Below are 19,985 nucleotides of genomic sequence, written 5' to 3'. Positions count from 1 at the left end.
CACATATCAGGCTCTCCTACTGACTGTGCAGGAGTCCCTAGGGAGTTCTGCCCGTTTGTATTTTAAGTGTTAATGATGTTCTTGGCGAAAGCAAATTCACTGTGGCTTCTAGTTTCAATACCTCAATTATACACGGTGAGTCCAAGCCTAATTTGTCCTGATGAAAACCCCAAAATGCATGACTGCATTGCCACAGCAGAGGCCCCAGGCTGGCTGTGCACGCAGTAGCACCAGGCCTGCGTGGTAATGCGCTGGAGCTAAGGTGTCCTGCTGGACCACCTTTAGGAAACCTGTGTAGTGCTGTGTTGGGGAGCTTGAGCTGCTTTGCTCGGGTTGGGGAAAGCCCACCACTTTGTCATCCTGTTCCCAAGCCATGGAGATCTGCCTGGAGTGAGTCAGAGGCCAGATAAAATTATATTCATGCATGGGTAAAACACACTGCTTAAAAATGAGACAGAGGAACAACTTGTCCAATGGCAGCTTCAGGCTGAATCTAACAGCCAGCGCTAGAATTTGTCAGGAATGCCAGGATTAGCACTTCATTTCCTAAAGAGTTTTGAGACCATAAGAAGCGGAAGCAAGTGAGATTTGCCCGTGCTTTCTATCACAGGCCTCTGCTATTCCAGTAGGGGCAGGAAAGGGCATAGTAGGATCATGCATTCTGATGCTGCTCCTGTTACTATTAGAATAATTCAGCCATTTTCCTCAGGTCACCTCTGCTGTGAACAAGGTTAAATTGCCTTTACATACATCACCTAGGTAGCGTTCCATCCACTTTATGATGTCAATACCTCGCACCGTGTCCTCGAATATATCAATCTGTAAGAGAATGAAAGTCTGTGGTGAGCATCCTTACGCCCTTCTGGCTGCAAGGATATATTCCGAGTGTCAGGTTTTAGCTTTACATCACATTCAATTTTCAGAGCGTGCGCTGGGAAGTCAGGCAGGTCACTGGCACTGGATGCAGCAATCCAGACTTCAGACTGAGCAGAGAGATGGAGGACTTGCCAGCGCTGAATGCAGCCATCACCACTCGCTCCCTGCAAACTCAGTGAGCCCCGGAGCTGACAATCAAGGACTGTGACCAATGGAGTAATTATTAACTTCTCCAAGCTTTTGATAGAAGAATTGTGTTCCACTCTCAAGTCTCTCTTTCTTTTTTCTTTTTAAAAGCAGAGAACACATTTGTTTCCCTGTTTGGGGGCTATTTTGCTGTATTTATTTTTTCCTTTAGCATGCACCAAGAATTGCCTGTCCAGCAGAAGTGCTATTAATGAGCATTCTACTCTGTACCTCCATGACGCCCTGAGCTTTCTTATGAATTGGTCATAGTACAGAACTGCTGGGGAGAAATATAATTTCAGTCTCTGGAAAAAGTCTTTGATTCATGAAGATAAATAAGCATGGACAAAACCCCCACTGAGTCTCATTCAATTTAACGACAGCCACTTGCTTAAATGCTTTCCTGAACTGAAGCCAGAGTAAAGGTTGAGGGGTCAGATAGCATATGGGCTTGAAATAAGAAAATATGAATCAAGATTTTGACGAATGCTGAATCCTAGAGTCTCTGTGGACGGGTCCCTTAGAGGGGGTAGTTACGATGAAGCAAGCTCACGAGAAGTTAAATGAAAATCTGGATGGTTTATGGGATTAGACAGTAGGACACAGGCCTTTTCAGGCCAGTGATTTTTGAATTCCTTTCAAAGGTATAACAAAGCAAATGAAACCATGAGATGGACTGTTTCATTAAGCTGTGTGAAATACACTGATTTTAGATCAGTATTTAGCAGAAAGGTATTCACATTTGAAGAACCAACGATGTAATACCTTCTCAGAAAAGAAGCTCGGATGGGATGAATGTGAAAATTGACCTTTTTTAATATTGGTATTACAGACCAAATATGAGACAACGTTAATGGAATAGCTCACAAAAACTCATATTATTGCCCGTCTGGTATCTGGTGTCACTAAATGGAATTTTCCAGGGTCATTATTAAAACACAATTCAAAGTATAAAATTCAGTTAAAATAGGGGCAAATGAAATGGCTAATCATTTAAGTTACAGCTTTTAAAACCGAGGCCATTTCATTCCATTTGTAGCCTCCTTAATCTACAAACTACAGCGATAAACAGCAAAGCATTTAAATGCACCATGTATGCCCTCTGCTTTTTTTTTTAAAACGTGTCTCTTTTCTTCCCTGGTTGAAAGTAATTTTCTCCGGAAGGAATACTTACAGCAGTTTGAAATCCATTTACAAGCAGGAAGTTCACAAATTTCATGACCTCCACCGCTGTGTCCACGGAATAGGTTATAAAGACCTTGCCTAAAAGAGTCCATATGAACATGCAAAGCATTTAAAATACACTGTGCGAGGGCCTCCATTTCTGCTGTGCTGCGGGTTCTGCCCACATATGTGCCTCTAAATTGTTTACAAAACAAATTTACAAATCAAGCTTCTTTTTTCCCCATCCCTTTGGCATATGTGAGGTTGGGCCCTCACCCAGAGCTCGTGCCACCTAGCCCCAGGTGCAGCCAGCCTCCCCAAAACCTCACTGACCCAGCTGAGAGCTGGAGGAGCCCACACAGGTGCTGCACAGCCTCCCCTTACAGCAGCAACAAGCTCCTGTGCAGGGCAGGATGGAAGGCTGAGGACAGCAATGTCTTCAGCTGCTCTCACCGACGTCGAAGGAGTTTTCTTACACATTAAAGAACCATGTGGTCAAGGTAAACCAGCTGCATGGGTATCAAAAATGACACAACATTATCCAGTAATTCCTTTATCTAGGACACACTGATAAAGTAGGGCTTATACAAGAGTGGTTTCCAGGGTCATAACTCAGTCTTTCAAACCAGAAAGTTGTCATGTGGGGCTTTGAAAGGTCATGTGAAAAAATGGAGACTAAAGGAAAAACTGAAACCTCAGGAGAGATGTGGAGGGATCTTAGCAATGGCATATCTCACTGGCCGGCCAGTGTGGCATTAAGAAGGAAGCCAGCTTTTCTGAGACTTGACTTTCCCAGAAAAGCCGAAGAGTGAAAGTGTCTCAGGGGCTGGTGGCAAGGAAAGAAGCTCAGCGGGTGCTCATGATGCCCTCGGCCCTCACCGTGAGCTTCTGACCCAAAGTCGTCTCTACTCACCAGGTCAGGGAGAAACTGAGGTCGAGACTTCACATTTTTGTCTGGTTTGGGACAGGCAGAAACACTTTATCCCTAAGGCTTTGTTTGTTATTAGTCTTTTACTGTAAGCCTCAGTGCCTCCTGCCTCAGAGGGACATCCTGTTTAGCAAGAAGTCATGAAAACAATCTAAACGGTATTTATTTTCAGTAAACAAAATAACAAGCAATTAATGACAATTATGTTTTCAGAATTCAAGGGAATAATTCCATTCCACCAAACACGAATGCTCACACCCTACAGATGTGATGACATCCAGTGTTTTCCTTTCTTCTTGTCTTTGTGTCTTAATGTTGCTACCCCCACTTCGTCCCCCGAGCTTTCCCACCTAAGGCTGTGAAGCTGCTCTGTAAAATCTCGCACAGAACAAATTTGCTAACCACTTACGCAACTCCTCCGGCAAATTGCTGGTTCTCAGAGTTCCCTTGGCTGCAGGGTTACTCAGAGGTCTTGGGACAGCAGCTGGAGATGGAAAATTGTCAGAAGGACAACAGCATGCTTCATCCGGGCCACATGCCTTGGGGGGTAGCTGACCATGAGGTAGCTGGTTGTAGATCTGGTTTCTACAAAGAAAAGCAAGCGAGGATTTAAAAATACTTCTTTTCAGGTAAAATTCAGGTTTTTCTTTTTAATAACAAACTGACAACTTTGTCTGCATATTACCTAAGAAAAGTTCTTGTAGAAATGATAGACTTGGCATTTGTACTTAGTTACTACAGCATCTTTTGATCTGAGCCCTCTTGATACCTTGGTGACAGTCTACCACAAGACACAGTTTATTGCAGATGCAACATTAGCCACAGGAAGTAAATGTACCTCGTAGCTGAAAGCTGCTCAGTTTGCAATTAACAGAAGCAAAGAGCATTTCCGAGCAAGAAATAATGCCGTGCCATGGATGTTGTTGCACACATACCAGAGCAGAATGGCACTTGTGCAACCTCTTCCCATTATCTACAGGGTGCTTCGTGACAACTCAAGTCATGTTCATGGCACCACAGCTTTCAGGATGTCCTGTGCTGCACAGGAGACACGATGCTAGGTGGGGAGCAGGAAAATTTGGGTACAGAGCACTCCAGTTCCAGCTGTGGTACAGCTCGGAGTACCTCCAGTTTTGGACAGAACTCGAAGTTTTTCAAAAGGGATAAGTTCAACTTCTTAACCAGCAACAGCAGACCCAACGAGGATTTGTCATGTTAGGAATCTGTGCTCTGGACCTGCAGCAATCTTGCCTAATATCTGCTCTACTGTAACAAACAGAGAGAAAGGGGTGATTACAGGAAGCTTAGCAGTTCTTATCCTACCATGCTTTGGGTTCACAGTTGAAGTCATTAGGAAAGAGAATCTACACAGATTTTTACATGAGGTGTAATTTGAATCTGCTGGGCTGAATCTGTTGGATGAGTGTTAGGTTTCTCTGAGGGCTTTTCCCCACAGAGCAGTGATATTTAGTCAATCAAGCCCACTCTCTTTTTTTTTCTTTGCCTTCCTTAAATGAATGATGACAGTCTGGGCACAGCATGTTTTCTGTTGTCACATTAAGATTTGGTTTATTCATTTTGGTACAGATGTTTTCTGTTACAAAACCCTCTATAGGCAAATATTACCAACATATAACTGCCGTTCCTGGAATCAGCACGCAGACACCAGCAACGTAGCCACAAGACAGAGAGAGGGTATTGTGGATTCCTTTTAGCAGAAGGAAGTACCAAGAAAAGCAACATACACCTCATCAAAGGCCACAAAATGACCCTGTAGTTAATTTACAGATCTTCCCGAAACTTTACCTTATGTAACAAATATGCCAAAAATTAGGAGTCTTTTTAAATTTTACTAACGCATAGGATACCTGCTGTTCCTCAGTGTTTCTGCATTTTCATACAAACTCTTTAGCGCAATTACCTCTGCTGCTGTTACTGACTTATCATAATGTCACGCTGTCCATCCTGCTTTATCCTGCCTGTTCTCTTGGTTTTCTGCCACGACCATGTCACGTAAGTGGACGTTTTCAAACAGGGATGCCTGTAAGTTTAGCACCTTTAATGTATGTTGTCACTTAAATAAGAGCAGCCTGCTTTTCAGATGTGCTAACTACCTACAGCTTCAATTTTACTTCAGGCAGCCGGGTCTGCAGAAAACCTTGCATAGATGATATTTCCCGTTTGTTAATGATGCACTTACACTGGGAGGGAGATAGGAGGCACGGTAAATTAATATTTGAAAAACAGTCAAAAAAACCCAGATGAAAAGTGGTAGACAAGATGTGCTTTATTACTACATGAGAAATCATAGAAAACGCTGCAAAATGCAATGGAGAGATATATCAGTGACAGACAAGATTTTCTCCATTTTTCTCTGCACTACGGAAGAGATAAGAAGGAAATTGCTGAAAGCCAATGCCTGAGGCAGCCCAGGCTGGTACACCATAAAGCTGAAGACTGCAGCGAGTCGCCAGATTGACCTTTGCACTCGAGCAGGAGAGCTCTAAAGTTTCAAATGAAACATTTTCAGCCCCTTTTTAACTCATCAGCCCCATCTCTTTAACTTTCAAGTGTTTTTCTTCCTTAATGCATGAGTTTCAGGGTGCGCTGTAACAACATATCGGGTAACCGGCTTTGAAACTCTTCAGGGTAAGGTCAGGTCCCTGCTGCACGTAAAACAGCAAATAAAGAAAACTGCCCAGCATCTTGAACCCCTACCCCTGCAGCCCGGGCATGCTAACATTACAAGGCTTCAGAATTACCAGTTAAAAACCCACAGAATGAGATTAGAGGAGCTTCAAACCCCTGGAGGCATACTTACAGGAACCGAGGAGGACCAGGGGAGGAGCACAGCCTCTGGGGTGGTCGGTCTCCAGCGCCCTGGGGAGCACGAAGGTTTGAGCAGTTTGGGATGACCTGCTGGGCCGGGCGGATAACCCTCACGCAGGGTCCAGGAACGGGAGGAAGTGGCTGCGACGTATGTGCAAAATGCTGGTAAGGAGCTCTGCCATCTGGGAAGGTGAGAAAATAAAGGCAGCAGCTATCATTTCAGCCAACACATTTTTGTATCAGTTTGTGTTTATTCCTTTCCAGGCACGTCCTCCTTCATTTCTAGGGAAACCGAGCAGTTTGGAAGCATTTGCAGGTAACTGAGTCTGAAAGAAGCGAGATTAAGGAACATTTTATGGTCTGGTTTCCTGTTTCCCTTTCACGTATGACATGGTTCAGATCCCTGCTGTGGGCTGCACTACTGGGACAACTGACAGTTAAATACTCAGGGCTGCTTTGTCCCTGCACTTAACATGCCTCAGTGTTGGATGCGTTTTTTATTTTTTTAATTTCTTTTTGGCAATAACTTGAGAAAATGAATCATCCCAACATTCTCATGAAAGCAGATGCAAAATCCTGGAACAAATCAGTTTGCAACACTAAGGCTAAACAGACTGTGATTATTCTAAATGAAAGGAGAAAAAATAATCTCTCGGTTTGTTATTTCACTCTGCACAAATTTTCTGCCTAGCTGACCTTTTAAGGTCTTGCTGCTGGTCCAGTTGCCATCCAGGAGACTGCAGGGGAAACCCAAAGTAACAATTTTGCTCAAGCAATTCTGAAAAGTCTGACTGTTGCTGGCTGGGTACACGTAATGCTGTTTAATAACTAATGTACAGTGGAACTGTTGGCATAAATTGAAAGAGAAAGCAATGTAAGCTGTTTGTTTCCCAAATGGGGAAAACTATATATTTTTTTCAGTCTTTCTGCTTGCAGTTTTCATTAGGCAGCAGCTCTGCACACTTTCAAGCTGCTGTGTGCAGATCAAAGTCCAGCCTGGCAGGGCTTATTAGCACTGCATGATTATGGTGTTATGAGCTGGCTCAGAAGGCTGCAGTGCTCAAACACTCTTTTTTCCCCTCTAGATTGTTTTTTTTTAAATCCTTTTTGCTATTTTGGTGTCATGCTTTCCTTTTCCTATCAGCCATGAGGACTAAGGTTTAAAAAAAAAGAGGAAACAACAAAGAAAACAAAGGAAATCATCCAACTCCAGGAGCCAGTACTTTAAAACCAACCCCGCAATTACAGAGGTTTCTGATGGAACTGTGAGTCGGCGACATCTTATTTCTTGCGATTGTATTTGGAGATATTCCCACCCCACTCTTAACTGTTTGTAACAGGCCAGGGTGAAAGAGGCTGGGAGAACAAAAAAATGAAAGTAATTATGAGCTTCTCATAGGTTCCTCATGACCAGCCTCGGGAAAGCTGTTAAGGCTCTGAGAGATTCAGTTCGTTTACAGGTGAGGAGCCCGGTGTGAGTTTCACCAGCTTCCCTCGGCTCCCTCTGATGCTGCAGTGTTTTAATGGCTGCAACCACTGCTGCTCAAAGCTCAGTGTGGTGAAGCACGCGCGGCCTCACACACAAACAGCTCTCGTATATGAATATCTGAACTAGTGCTCCCTGGTTACCCAGCACTGCTGCGAGGATTTCTTTGACTTCAGAAGTAGTTTTGCTGTCGTGTCACAAATAGCAGGTGTTCAGAACCAGCTGAGAGCTTAGGGGCATGATGCACGCTGTTGCTAGTGCCCGGAGAGGCGCGTTGCGACACACAAACTGCACGGCTTTGTTGTGGGCTGCCACTGCCCAGCCATTATCTGAAACACAAGGAGCTGTCAGGAGGTGATTTATGCTGTACCAGGCATGTGAGAAACAGGCGTACAGTTGCCAGCTTCTTGGTCCTGACCAAATCTGCTCCAGCCATCTGAGTTTATTTTATCCTTTTTGCCCTCTGGATATGGTTGAAACACCAGCGATTTTTCTAAAGAAAGCCTTTCAGAGCCCCTGCTTTGATATAAAGTGGCCTGGTTCAGTAACTGTCCTGTTTCTCACGATGCCCACATGTGGAGGAGGTAAACAGTGAGAGGTATTGTGCAACCAGCTCTTCATCTGCTTCAAGCTAAACTGAAACGAGAAGGTACGTGCAGAAAAGCACGGGACATTGTGCAAATGTTCACCCCCAGTCATTGATGGAAGTCCATCTCTAGCCCCTTCCCCATCACAAAGCCCCAAGACCAGAGGTGAAAACTGCAGCTCTGACGCTCTGACATCGCTGGAATGAGAAAACTCTTTAAACAAATGTAATATAAATGCTGTGGAGTCAACAGAAGGTTAAGAAAAAAGGGTTATCAGAACGGGCCTTCAGCTTTTTATTACAAAGCGAGCTCCAAACTGGTTGGGGTCTCCTGTGTCTAATGTAATATAAATTGTATTAAAACAATGATATTGCTGTTGAATGTTCAAAGCTCACTTCATAACAGATAAAAATCTCGCAGACTGAAAAGGAATACTAATTAATAGCAGCCTGTAAACTGCGCCATAGTCTCCGAGAGCCAAAACACCCATATTGACTGGGTCACATCAGCATTCAGTGATACAATCGCCAGCAGCTGAGAGGGGTCCATTTTAAGTAATGAGCTTCCATTTCAGCTGACAACAGAAAAAATGAGGTTGATGGATGTCGTGCTCTTTTCATACAGAAATAAAACACATGGATTAGTTTGGTCATAACGCTGGTAGATACTGTTTAAAGAGACCAAGGGTAAGCACCCATCCTGACTCTGGCAGGAAATTCTCAACCTCGGGGATCCAAGTGGGAGCAAGGAAATCTATGAAAACAACAGGAATTAAGTCGGTATAGGAGGCTGCTGAATGACTGATGCAAGGAGGAAGGAAATGACTAGAATATGAAATAACAGCAGGGAGAAGGCTGCGTATGCTCAGCATGACTGACAAAGGCTAGTTTCTAGGCAAAATCATTAGCCTTTATTTGATGAGCAACTGTGAGCTCTTTAACTTTCTCTCTGGCTCAGAGGCTCTGCATCAGAGAATCCGTCTGCACAACCCTAAAACCTGGAAATATAAAGTCAACTGCAAGTAATTGTTTACAAATATTAATAATTGCATGCTGCAAAGGAAGCACAGTAGGAAAATGCCAGCTTAGTGAACGATGGCTGTGATGCCCCCGGAAAACCTGCCTTGGGGTGAGCAGTGCTACTCACATGGGCTCTGCAGGTGCTGCTCTGCCGGGCAGCGGTGCCCAAAGCAGCCGTGGGCTTGCGGGGAAGCGTTGGGATGGGGCAAGTGCTGGCACACGGGGTACTGCTGGTGCTCAGGTCCAAAAAACTCCCTGGAGATCAGCGGTCCTGGGAGGTCCTGGGGGTTCAGCACGGACACGAGCGGTAAGGGGGGCTCCAGGTGCCTGATGCCCATCACGTCTCGTGACTGGGAGTTGTACCCCGTGTCCACCGTCGCCGGCTCAGCTGGGGGTCTGCTTCCCGAGGGCTGCTGTGACCGTGAACTCCCTTTGTTGCTCTCCTCCGGTGAGGGCTCGGGAGCATCAGACAAGCTCTGCTCCGACTTACTGGAATTGTGCCCAGTGTCAGCTGAAAGCTGTGGTCTTGGCTGCACGCCTGATTTGTCCATAGCTAAAAGATGCATCTTGGGGTGAAATACTTCAGCTATTGATTCACCAGAGGAACAGAAGCGCCCATCTCCATCAGGATAGGTGTATTTTGACCACAGCCTGCTGTCTGGCTCCGCGGGCAGCTGGTGATGTGCTGGTGCTCTGCAGAGGCACGACGGATCAGCCACAGGTGTTCGAGCAGCACATCGTCTCTGAGGCTCCTCATCCTCCACATCCTCGCCAGAAGGCTGTGAAGCCTCTTCCAAGACACCTTCAGGAAATGGGGACCACGACATGGATTCATCGACTTCCACTGGTATGCTTCGGCTCACAAAAGTGCCTGAAAAAGTGGAAGAAGAAACACTAGGCTGACAGCCAGACAGACCAGTGCCTATTGCCAGTCATCACTCGGTGATGGTGAGCTGGAATACTGAAGAGCAATGTGCATTCTTTATATTTACATGTTTTAAAAAGACAGGGCGAAAACAGCAAGAAAGGTCTGGCTGAATTTTGGCAAAGCAAGACAGTGGAGGGTTAGCTGGAGTGTGGCTAGTGCAGATTTATAACTTGGACTTACCTGACACGGAGGCCATTTCCAGGTTCTGTGGTCACACCAGAAATGAGAGTCGACTGCCTTAGCGCAAGGCCAGAATTTTCCAGCAAACTGGAAAACAAGAGAAAGTACTCTTGTGAACATGGTACAGTTTCACACAGGCAATAATCCCAAAATAACTCCATCTCAGAGACTGGAAAAGAAATACTGGTTAGAGTTCTGGAAATTGCATTTCGCAAAACAGACACTTTTATGGGATTTCTGGAACTTACTGTTCCTGCTGAGACTGGGGAAAAAAGAAGCACACGAACTGTCTCTCATAGGTAATTTCTGCACCTGACAGAAAGGCAGGCTGTATAAATCTGGAGATTTGTATGCTCAGGCATATTCTAGGGAATACAATCATTTGCAATATTTTACTCCAGCCCTTGTAATAATGCCTTCATACCGATTCCTTGGATCTAAACTTCACCGCACACCTAGCTGAGTAATTTCAATTCCAAAGCTAGCTTCCAAGTGTTGCTGCTTGTTTTATCAAACCAGTTCATCCATGCTGTTATTGCACGGTTGTTATTTGAAGTTATTGAGAATTATAAGACAATTTAGAAACTTTAGTTACTGTTTGGATTATTTTTTCCCTTTCTTCGGAATTGGCTTCTGCTCCAGACATCAAAATCATGCCTTCCTTTCGGAGGTGCTGTCAGTAAATTTGGTCTAACCAAACGATCCTTGATGACAGATGCCTCTGCTCCAGAATGACAGCAGCAGTGACGGGTGAATGACATGCTCTCGTTGTACCACCCTTTGGGATGAGAAGCACAAGCCTTGCTGCAGGCTTGCACAGAGCATTGGTTTTATGCTGGACCAAAACATTGCTGGACTGTGGAGGTGCAGAAGCAGAAGCAGAAGCTTTGGGTGCAGTGTTCATTATTCATATCCACATCCGTAAGCCACAGGGTGCTGTGGTGGGAAGAGGCTCAAGCAAATGGTAACCGAGCTCGGGCAGGAACTGGAAGCCACCCCCGGTCCCAAACCAAAGGGCGAGCTTCCTCCTGAGCTGGAGGCAATCGAGGCTGAAGCACAGCGGGGCAGGGTGCTGATGCAGCCGTGCTGCTTCCCATACCCGAGCCCCTGCCTCCCCAGACTGTGGCACAGAAGTGTATCAGCACATCTGAGGTCAGCTTGCCGATCTCTGCGGACATCTGCATCCTCTGGTGCAGGGGTGGAGGTTACCTTGCTCCCAGCAGATTTTATCCCTTGCCACGGGGTACAGAGGAACAAGTCTGGTACTCAACGTTTCCCCAGCTGTTTTCCCTCTGTCACATGGGAGAAGCCAAAATCCCAGGAGTGTTATTGGAGAAGAATGGTCTGAGCACTCAAGCAATGGGAATGGCAATGTTTGACAAGAGAATCTGACTTGAAAGCCTGGTACAGAAAGTCGAGATCGCAACACATCTGAGGAGACTTCAGGGGTCCAAGGATTTTGCCCAGCTTCAGTCACAGTAGCTTGAACAGAAAGGTCAAATGAAGAACGTATTCAGATAACCACAGTATTAGACACAGTTGGACAGGCTCACGGAGAGGCACAAGGCAGTGTCCCAGCCTTTATCCTGGCTCCCACAGCTATTCTGGAAAAGCAAAGAACGTGCCCTGTGCTACAGGACAAGAGCAAGGCTTTATGTTCACGCTGATCAGATCGACTGACATGTATTTCCCCCTGAAAGTACCTCTGGCATCGAAAACTCCCGGTGTAACATTTTCTGGGAAGTAGGATAAAAATTGTGCTTTGCTGCTGCTGGGCTGCAATGTAAATATTCCTCCTCCGTGTAACATAAAACCCACCTATGCAGCAGATTTACCATACATTCAAAATACACATCCTGTCTTATAATAAGCACATCCACGGGGAGAGTTACGCTAGGATAATTACCGCAGGGTAATTACGCTGGCAAATTTTCCCATGTAGACAAGTCCTGTGAGCAGCTATGAGCTGCGCCAGCGCAGCGAGCACGCTGCTGCTCCGAGAGCCGCACCCTGGCGCACGAGAAGGCAGGGTCTTGTCCTAAACCAGCTCCTTCCGACACGAGCACCCAGGCTTCAGATCCTGACAGCTGGCTTATCGCCACCACGCAGCCTTCCTTTCCCGTGGCCCACAGCACTTTTCCTCTGCGCCACGTCCCCGTCGCCGGTCCCGCTCACTGAGTCAGGGTTCCCTGATTCATAACTGGTGAGACGGGAAAGAGGAAACTCTGAGCTCTCGTTATCAGCCCGGGATCGTGACAGAGACGTGTGCTGCGCTCTCCTTTGCGGCAGTGACGAGGCACTATGAGCCTGGGAACTCTGGCCGGATCAGAGCTGAAATGGGTGCCTCCCTGGGGCCGTGACTCAGCGGGACAGCGTGGCGCGAGGCCAGGTTTGCACGGTGCTCCGGGCTGCAAGGCGGCTGCACGGCCCCCTGCCAGCCGCACAGAAGCGCTGTGAGGGCCAGCCGCCCTACCCCCTGCGAGGCCTTTTGCGTATCTGCTCACCTGAACGGCCCTGTAAGGCTGGCCCTTAGACCACCTGGCCTCCGAGTGCCTGCTCCGGCGTGCTTTGACCTGTGGGTATCTCTGTCTGCCCACTCACGGGCTGAGTGACGCGCAGGCGAGCGGCACAAATCGTGTTGCCAGCCCTTATCCCCACCACTCATCAGCCCCGCCGAGCGGGTTCCTCGTGCGAAATCCTCCCTGGTGGCCAGAGAGAGCCAGCTCTGCCATGGGGTGCCTGGGTGCAGCTCCTCCTCTTGAGCAACGCGCTTTGAGCATCTCACCATTAGATATAATCGCTAGCCAACACCCAAACACGGCTTCTCAGAAACAAATTTACAAGGCCTGTTACACTATGCTATTTCTTGGTAGTCTCTCAAATAGCCAAACCAACATGCCACTTTGAGTTCAGATCCTCTATATTCAACAGCCCTTGGTTTAGCACCACAAAACGCACTTCTACTGAGAAACCAGGAACTCAATCCAAAACTGAGTAAACTAAACGGGAATCTCTCTGTTGCCTTCAGCAGGATTCGGACCAGCTGTCCGCTGGGATTTAAAAGTTAATAAATTCCTTTGGAGGCTACAACCTTCAAAGTTTTTTGCCTTTTTTTTTCAGTTGCATCGTTAATGCTGGCTATCTGCGAAATGGGTCACGCACAGACTATGTGAATCTAATACTAGGCACAACGCAGGCAGAAACAATGCTTACTTCAGAACAGTTTAAAAATGTATTTCCTATTAGTTTGGCCCTCTAAAAGGACAAATGACTCTTTATCTCTTCAATCAACTAAATATTTAAATGACTGCCTTATCTCCTTCCTGTGTTACATGAGCTAAACATTATGAAAACTACTGCAAGTATCTGAGTAAAAATAGCCTGGTCAGACAGAAGAGAGACCTGATTCCGTCGCCTATGTGTTTCCCTGCAAAAACTTCTAGCTTTTTAAATATTATCCCGCTGCAGGTCAGCTGAGCATCGAAAGCTGAGCTTTGATGCCCACGCACAGCTCCTGCTCCTGCGGGGCTGAGGTAGGAGGCACCAAGGGGCCGAGGGCTTTGGTGTTAAAACAGGCACACCATCAAGGAGGAGGAGAAGTGACTTCCTCCTCCTCCTCTCTCAGCAGCTCTGCTTGGAAAGGGAAGCTGTTACAACAGCAGAGCTCTGTCTGTGGAGAGAGCCCCGTGGATAAGTTAACCCTGCGAAATGCTTTGAGCAATGCCGGTGGTGGTGTTTGGGCTGGAATTCCCAGGAGAAATCCCCACTCTGCTAGAAATGTTACAGATGATTCAGAAACATTTCTCCTCTGACACCAGTGTGTCAGGACGTTGTTTCTGCTCCACTGACGCCCCTCAGTTCCTAGGAAAAAAAAAAAAAAAAAGGAAAACCAAAAACCAGCACTGAGCCCATTATCCCGGTATTTTACGTGGCCTCACAGTCTATGATTTCATTAGGTCTCCTTCGACTTTTCTATAGGACTTATCCTGCAAGTATTGTAAAGCCATGGACAGAAAAATAACTTGCTTAGGTCCCCAGTGTTGAAGAATTAGGGTAAAGGAATGCTTCAGCATACTGAAACATCCAGAGAAACCCGTAGCCTGATCCCTTTCTGGCACTAAGACCACCGGAGAATGTAGATCGTGCCCAACCTCATTTCCAAAGCCATTGCAGCTTCGAGTCAGATTGTGATATTGCCAGGAAGCTTCAAGAATTTAATATACCCCCTGCACCGATGACTATGCAGGAGATTACTGATAACCAGCTGGAGCTTTTGCTTATATTCCTGCCTGTAATAAAGTGAAGAGGCCCTTCCTAAAAGGACAGAGTAGCCAGGCCTGGGCTGCTCTTAAAAATGACGATGAAACTCCTTAAACCATCCATTCTCTTTCTTTTCCTTCTTCTCCTCGTACACACAGTTCTCTGATGTGTGTTTGTTCAGCAAAAAACATTCCTGGGTGGGTGCTCAGCAACCTGCCAGGCAGTGACCCAAGTTTTTGGGAAGAAACGTCCCAGCTCTTTTGCAAGGCTTCCCAGACCCAGCGAAGTTCTCTTTCTCCGGCCTGAGAGCCCCGAGGGAGGACTGCCCCCGCTGCTGCCCTCGCAGCCGCTGTGTCCTCCTTGTGACCTGCACGCTGCTGGTGATGGCCACTTCTGGGAAGCGGCAGGGACAGCATAAATGGAGGGGAACAAGTTCTTTTCGGGTCCGTGGGGACAGGCCTGAGCATCCAAGTTTGAAGCAAGGGCCAAACTCCGCTAAGAAACGTCCAGCAGAGGCAAGGGGATGGCTGGGGAGGGGAAGGGTGTTGGGTCTGGCCCCATCTTTGCAGTTTTCTTGTGGCCAATTGCGAAACCCATCAGGCATTCCATCTACTTCCCTGGCTTGTCAGGATGCACTGTCCCAAAACACATACCACCGATCTGCTTTTGATTAGGAAAGTCCTGTCAGTGAAGAAACAGACGAGAAAACCTGCAACGCAAGTGTATCTGCACTCCCCGCCACTTCCAGAGAGGGGGAAAATATCTTTACCCTTTTGATCAAAGATACATTTGTATACCTTAATAAAAAAGAAAATATTAGGATGAGAAAGGAACCTCACCTTCCTCGTTGCACAGCTCACAAGGGAAAGGTTTTTTATTCACCAGTCATGACATTTCTGAAATAGCACGGATTTAGATTAAGGCAAAGCTGAGATCACAAGGGGTGGGGATTGATAGGAATTTCTTCATTTCCATATAATTCCTTGTACTTTGGCTGAATCACTTAAGCTCTCTGGAGCTGCAGATATACATCTGCAGGATGGGAGTAATTGGATGCAGAGTTTGCAAGCTGTCGTGAGGATGCACACATCACTGAGATTGCAACAAATGCTGTTGCGACGGGGTCACATAAGTGCAAGTGCTTAAGTACACTGTGTCAAGCGCAGCTTTCTCTACAGAAATGCTAGGCAAAACTTTCCTCCAAAAAACGGAGACAAATCCTTTTAGGAAGAGCAAGTGCAAATGTGGGAACCGTTTTGGGTCTATAACTTAAATAAACACAGACAAGGAAATCCAAGCTGAAGAGTTTCACTTCACCACGAAGAATTTGGGTTGCTGTCATCACAGGTGCTTCCCCTCTCCCTTGGGTACCTTCCCCAGTGAAGACCGAGGCAATGTGTCACGTTCTGAGCCCAGATTTTAAACTCTCTAGGGCAGGTAATGTTTATTTTTACAACTTCTGGAAGAAGCAGAAAAACAATATGAAAACAACATTCCTCTTCCACGCTGACTGTACGGCTGCTCTTACATATTTCCTGCAGCCATGACATGGAAGTCTACATACGCCAGGAAAACGGGAGAACATGCTTCCACGCCTCCCTGCTTGGCAAACATCACATCCTCTTTTTCAGCACTAACGTCTTTTCACTTCTTTGAGCGTAGACTTCGATATGCACGTAAAAGGAGCACCAGACAGTAAGTATTAAGAAATTAGAAGTGCAACACTCTTAAAAAGGATCCAAACAGATATCTCATATATAAGTAGAATTCCTTGCCAGTTTTCCACGTTTGTGAAATACGAAAATGTCTGCAATGATCTTAGACATCCACAAACAGGCACCTTAAAAACGTGTTTGCTTTCTGGAGGTTATTTCCCACCCATTTCTGATGCCGATAAAACTTCCATAGGCACTGAATAACCCTCAAACTGGGATATCCCATGGTCCCAGTATATCTGAAAATCCTGACACGCAACCATTCTTGACAGGCAGAATTTAGGGTAGCTGAGTGGGGTTGCATGGGGGAACCACCCTGAGAGGAGTGAATCTCCTTGGGAACCACGAAAGCCTGGTTTCCTATAGCTTTGTACCTTATGTTGGACCGACTGGTTCCTAATAAGGGAAAATCTGTGGCGTTTTGCAGGGCTGACGTACTCGCCCTCCCCGTGCCGCAGTGTGAGGGGTGCCGGGTGTGTGGGTGGTGGGAGGGTGTGGGGAAGACTCGGGGACCTGACGTGTCTCCCTCAGCTGGTGCGATAACAGTCTTTCTCACACTCACTCGTTTGCTTTCATGACACGTGCAGAAATGTATATATCTCACAGACATGTACCCTCTGCCAAACTTCAAACGCCACTGCTGGTGGTGAGGGGCACTCGTAGGCACGAACACCATAACTGCACATGCTTGTTTCCTTCCTTAGAAAGATTAAAGGCGGGGGGGGGGAGTAAAAAAATAGCACATTATGCTTCAAAACTTTGCTGGCACTCAGCAAGAGCAAGCTGACCTCAGAGACTGATGGTATCACAGGCTGCAGCACAATTAGCAGACACTTGCCAACAGCCGGCAGTGTCAGCGAGTGCTCACCGGAGAGCTGACCCCGCTGTGTGCACCCCGTGCATCCCTGTCTTCAGCATCATTCCCCCCCCCCCCTCCCCGCAGTGTGCACAGCCCCTGGCCAAAGACAGGCAGGCAGGAGCTCTTAAAGCCTGACTTACACAGATGACGGCATTGCTAAAGGCACCCACACGCTTGCAGGAGAAATGAGCGTTTAAAAACCGGCATTGGTGAGGGATCAGGAGCCTTAACTTGCCACAGGTGTCACTGGGGGCCTGGGTCCTGGCCCAACACTGTCACCTTAACTGACCACTGCAGTGCTGTTTTAAACAGAGTTTTGTCTCCTTGACCCCAACCAAAAGGCTTCTGGCCATTTCCCAGGGGCCTCCCCAGCGCGGGGGCATGACAGTGACCGACAGCGAGTGGCCCAGGCACGCAGGGGGCTGCGTGGGGGCACACCTGGGATCTCCTCATGGAGCAACAGGTCTTTTTTACGAGGCACCAGGGCTGGAACCTGCTTCAGGCAGAGCAGGAGGATGCCTCAGAGCCAGCCCCGTGCCATGGGGCTTGGAGCACCCTCGGGTCACTGCGGGGCATCGCTGCCCATGTCAGACAGCGCACACGCAGCTCTGTGCTCCCTGTCACGCTCCCAGGGAGATGGCCACACGAGCAGACGATTCCAGCATCCAGGCCAGGCCCTGAACCTGCGTGGGGCTTACAGGGACTGGGAATTTCCAGTCCTTCGGTAACTGGCAGTGGAGGAGGATCAATAAGCCCAGATCCGCTGTTCTCTCTACCCAGCAAATGTTAGCCCCACAAAACCCATGTCCTGAAACAAACGGCTACGGGATGAAATCGGAGTGATTTTTATATGGCTGATTTTACTCTAATTAAAAAGAAATACCGCTGGCTCACTCCCACCGTTTCCATACCAACGCCGTGGAGGACTGTGCGAACCAGGTCTAGAAACCTGTTTTCTTCACGCTTTCCACCGACCTCTCCCGTACCAGGTCTGAGGACCTGTCCGACGCTGCTGGGAGCTGCCCCTGGCACTGGGGGCAGCCGTGCCCGGTGGGGGCCAAGGCAAAGCCCCCCGTGCCCGCACCCAGCCCCGTGGCAGAGCTGCAGAGGGGCAGAGGAGAGGGGAGGGCTCTCAGCGAACAAGCCGCCTTCGGCATGTACAGCCGTGCAGGGAGGGACTGGGATCAGGCCTGGCTGACAGGCATTGCCAGGCAGCTATGTAAATACGCAGGACAACATTTCAACACCAGGCGTGTCCATTTCCAGTGTTTACCCCAAAACTCTCCTGATTATAAAAAAAAAAACCTGCAGTGAAATGGCTGAAACATGTTGTAACCATCTGTGAAGCTCGGTCTATCATTAGATGAGAGAGAGGGGGAAAAAAAGGGAGGGAAGAGAGAAATTTGAGGGAAAGTGTACCCACGGAGAGCCAAAAGTGGGTCAACAGCTAATCACAAGCAGGGACCGAAAAGCGCAGTATCTTTAACACTTCTTACCTTGTGGCTGAGGAGGCTCACTCAGCTGGCCAGAGAAGGGGAAAGGGCTGGAGTGTCTCCTACGCGCTCTTTCGCTCTGCGAGCACCCGGGTCTCCCTCCTCGGCCGTTTTTTTTCCTCCTTTTACGACAGCCTCTCTTCCTCTCCCAGGTAAGCTGCAGAACTGGCTCTGTAGCAGGAAGTGGAAGAGGCATGCAAATCACAACTCTGAAGTGGAGAGCCTCCGTCTGCAACCTCCTGTGGGGGAGTGAAGCAGCGGCGGAGGAGAGACACTTTGAAGCTTAAAAACTCTCTCCAAATGCCTGTGTGCGTCTCTCTCCCTCTCTCGTAGGAGGCCAGGCTGCCTCTGCGTGAGCCCTACAGATAAATAACTGTAGGGGAAACCCAGTATGATTCCTAAACAATGTGGCTCACTGGAAAAGTCATCCTTTTTTTTTAAATCCCCGGTTACTTACTGTCAATCCCAAACACTAAACCAACTGTGATTCAGCCTACCGAAGAAAATCACATGATGACTGCAAGAACTATATAAAGAACAAAAAAAATGATTTCTCGTCTGATTTTTTTTTTTGTTTAGGTTTGACTTTTAGACACTTCCAAGTTTTCCTTCATGCCTCAAAGGAGAAGAAATGCTCTGTTCATACATGCTGAAGTCCTTATGCATTCGCACTGCTCCTGAAAGCCGAGTAAGACCGGTGCTCGCAGCATGGCGTGGTGGGCTTTTAAGAGCCACGCCGGCCATTTCGTGGCAGCGGTCCCCGCTGCTCCCGCTGGACGCAGCTGTGTGTCCCAGCCTACACCGCCTTCCTGACCTCCCCGCTCTGCAGACCTCCCTGCCAAGAAGCTCTTCCTGATCTTTAGCCTACATTTTCTTAGTTTTACCCTAGGAGGAGTCTGTCTTGGCTGCGACTCGTGCGCAGTACTTCATCCTTCAGGCGTCCACGGGCTGCCACCACACGCCAGCTTAACGCTTGATCGGCCAGCCTGCACACGCAGGGATGTCTAAATCGCCCCCCGAGGTCTGTAGCTCGGGTGGTGCCTCTGTTTCTTGCTCCTGCGCCCTTCCCGTGGCATGGGGGGCAGAGGAGGGAGCCATGTGCCCGGCATCCCCCCTCCAAATGCGCACCATCCTGCCAACCCTATGTGTGGCCATGAGGTGAAGCCGTGACCCAGATACTTATTTCCTCTTGTCAGAGAGCTACTGCCAGATTTCCAGGGGGAAAAATCTAATGGCTGGGAGCAGCGGGTGCCTCCAAGCTGAGCATTAAATGTGATTATATCCGCGGTAGTGCAGTGTTGTCCCGTGGCCTGAGTACCCCCACAGGCTTACCTTCTTCCCAGAGAAACCCACTGTCCATCGGGAGCTCAGCCCGGCCCTCCAGCTGATAGTCCTGGCCCCTTCCTCCTCTTCTTCCCCGCCCTCCGTCGCCGAGGACACCAAGCCCTCCTTTTGGGTCATCCGAAGTCACGCTA

The 19,985-nt window shown here is 47.8% G+C and overlaps 1 protein-coding gene across 3 annotated transcripts in view; it reads right to left on the bottom strand.

The window, feature by feature from the left end:
- TRAF3IP2 (TRAF3 interacting protein 2) overlaps positions 1-19,985 on the bottom strand; it is a 27,925-nt gene extending 7,940 nt beyond the window's left edge. For 2 of the 3 annotated variants that reach the window (XR_013949185.1, XM_080586878.1), the window contains exons 1-8: positions 19,843-19,985; positions 18,514-18,681; positions 10,184-10,270; positions 9,203-9,946; positions 5,976-6,165; positions 3,564-3,739; positions 2,237-2,325; positions 751-819 (exon numbers count right to left, since the gene is read on the bottom strand). Coding sequence is in view for 2 of the 3 variants with exons in the window: in XM_080586878.1 (XP_080443004.1) it covers positions 751-819; positions 2,237-2,325; positions 3,564-3,739; positions 5,976-6,165; positions 9,203-9,946; positions 10,184-10,199 (1,284 nt within the window). In the remaining variant the exon portion in view is untranslated. Of the gene's footprint in view, positions 1-750; positions 820-2,236; positions 2,326-3,563; positions 3,740-5,975; positions 6,166-9,202; positions 9,947-10,183; positions 10,271-18,513; positions 18,928-19,842 lie in introns of those variants that run through there. The other variant, XM_080586879.1, reaches the window with a different exon arrangement.

This window comes from Anser brachyrhynchus, assembly GCF_964034855.1.
Source record: "Anser brachyrhynchus genome assembly, chromosome: 3".
Taxonomy (NCBI): domain Eukaryota; kingdom Metazoa; phylum Chordata; class Aves; order Anseriformes; family Anatidae; genus Anser; species Anser brachyrhynchus.
Note: the sequence above shows the minus strand (reverse complement) of the source record. Positions and strands in the feature narration are given on the sequence as shown.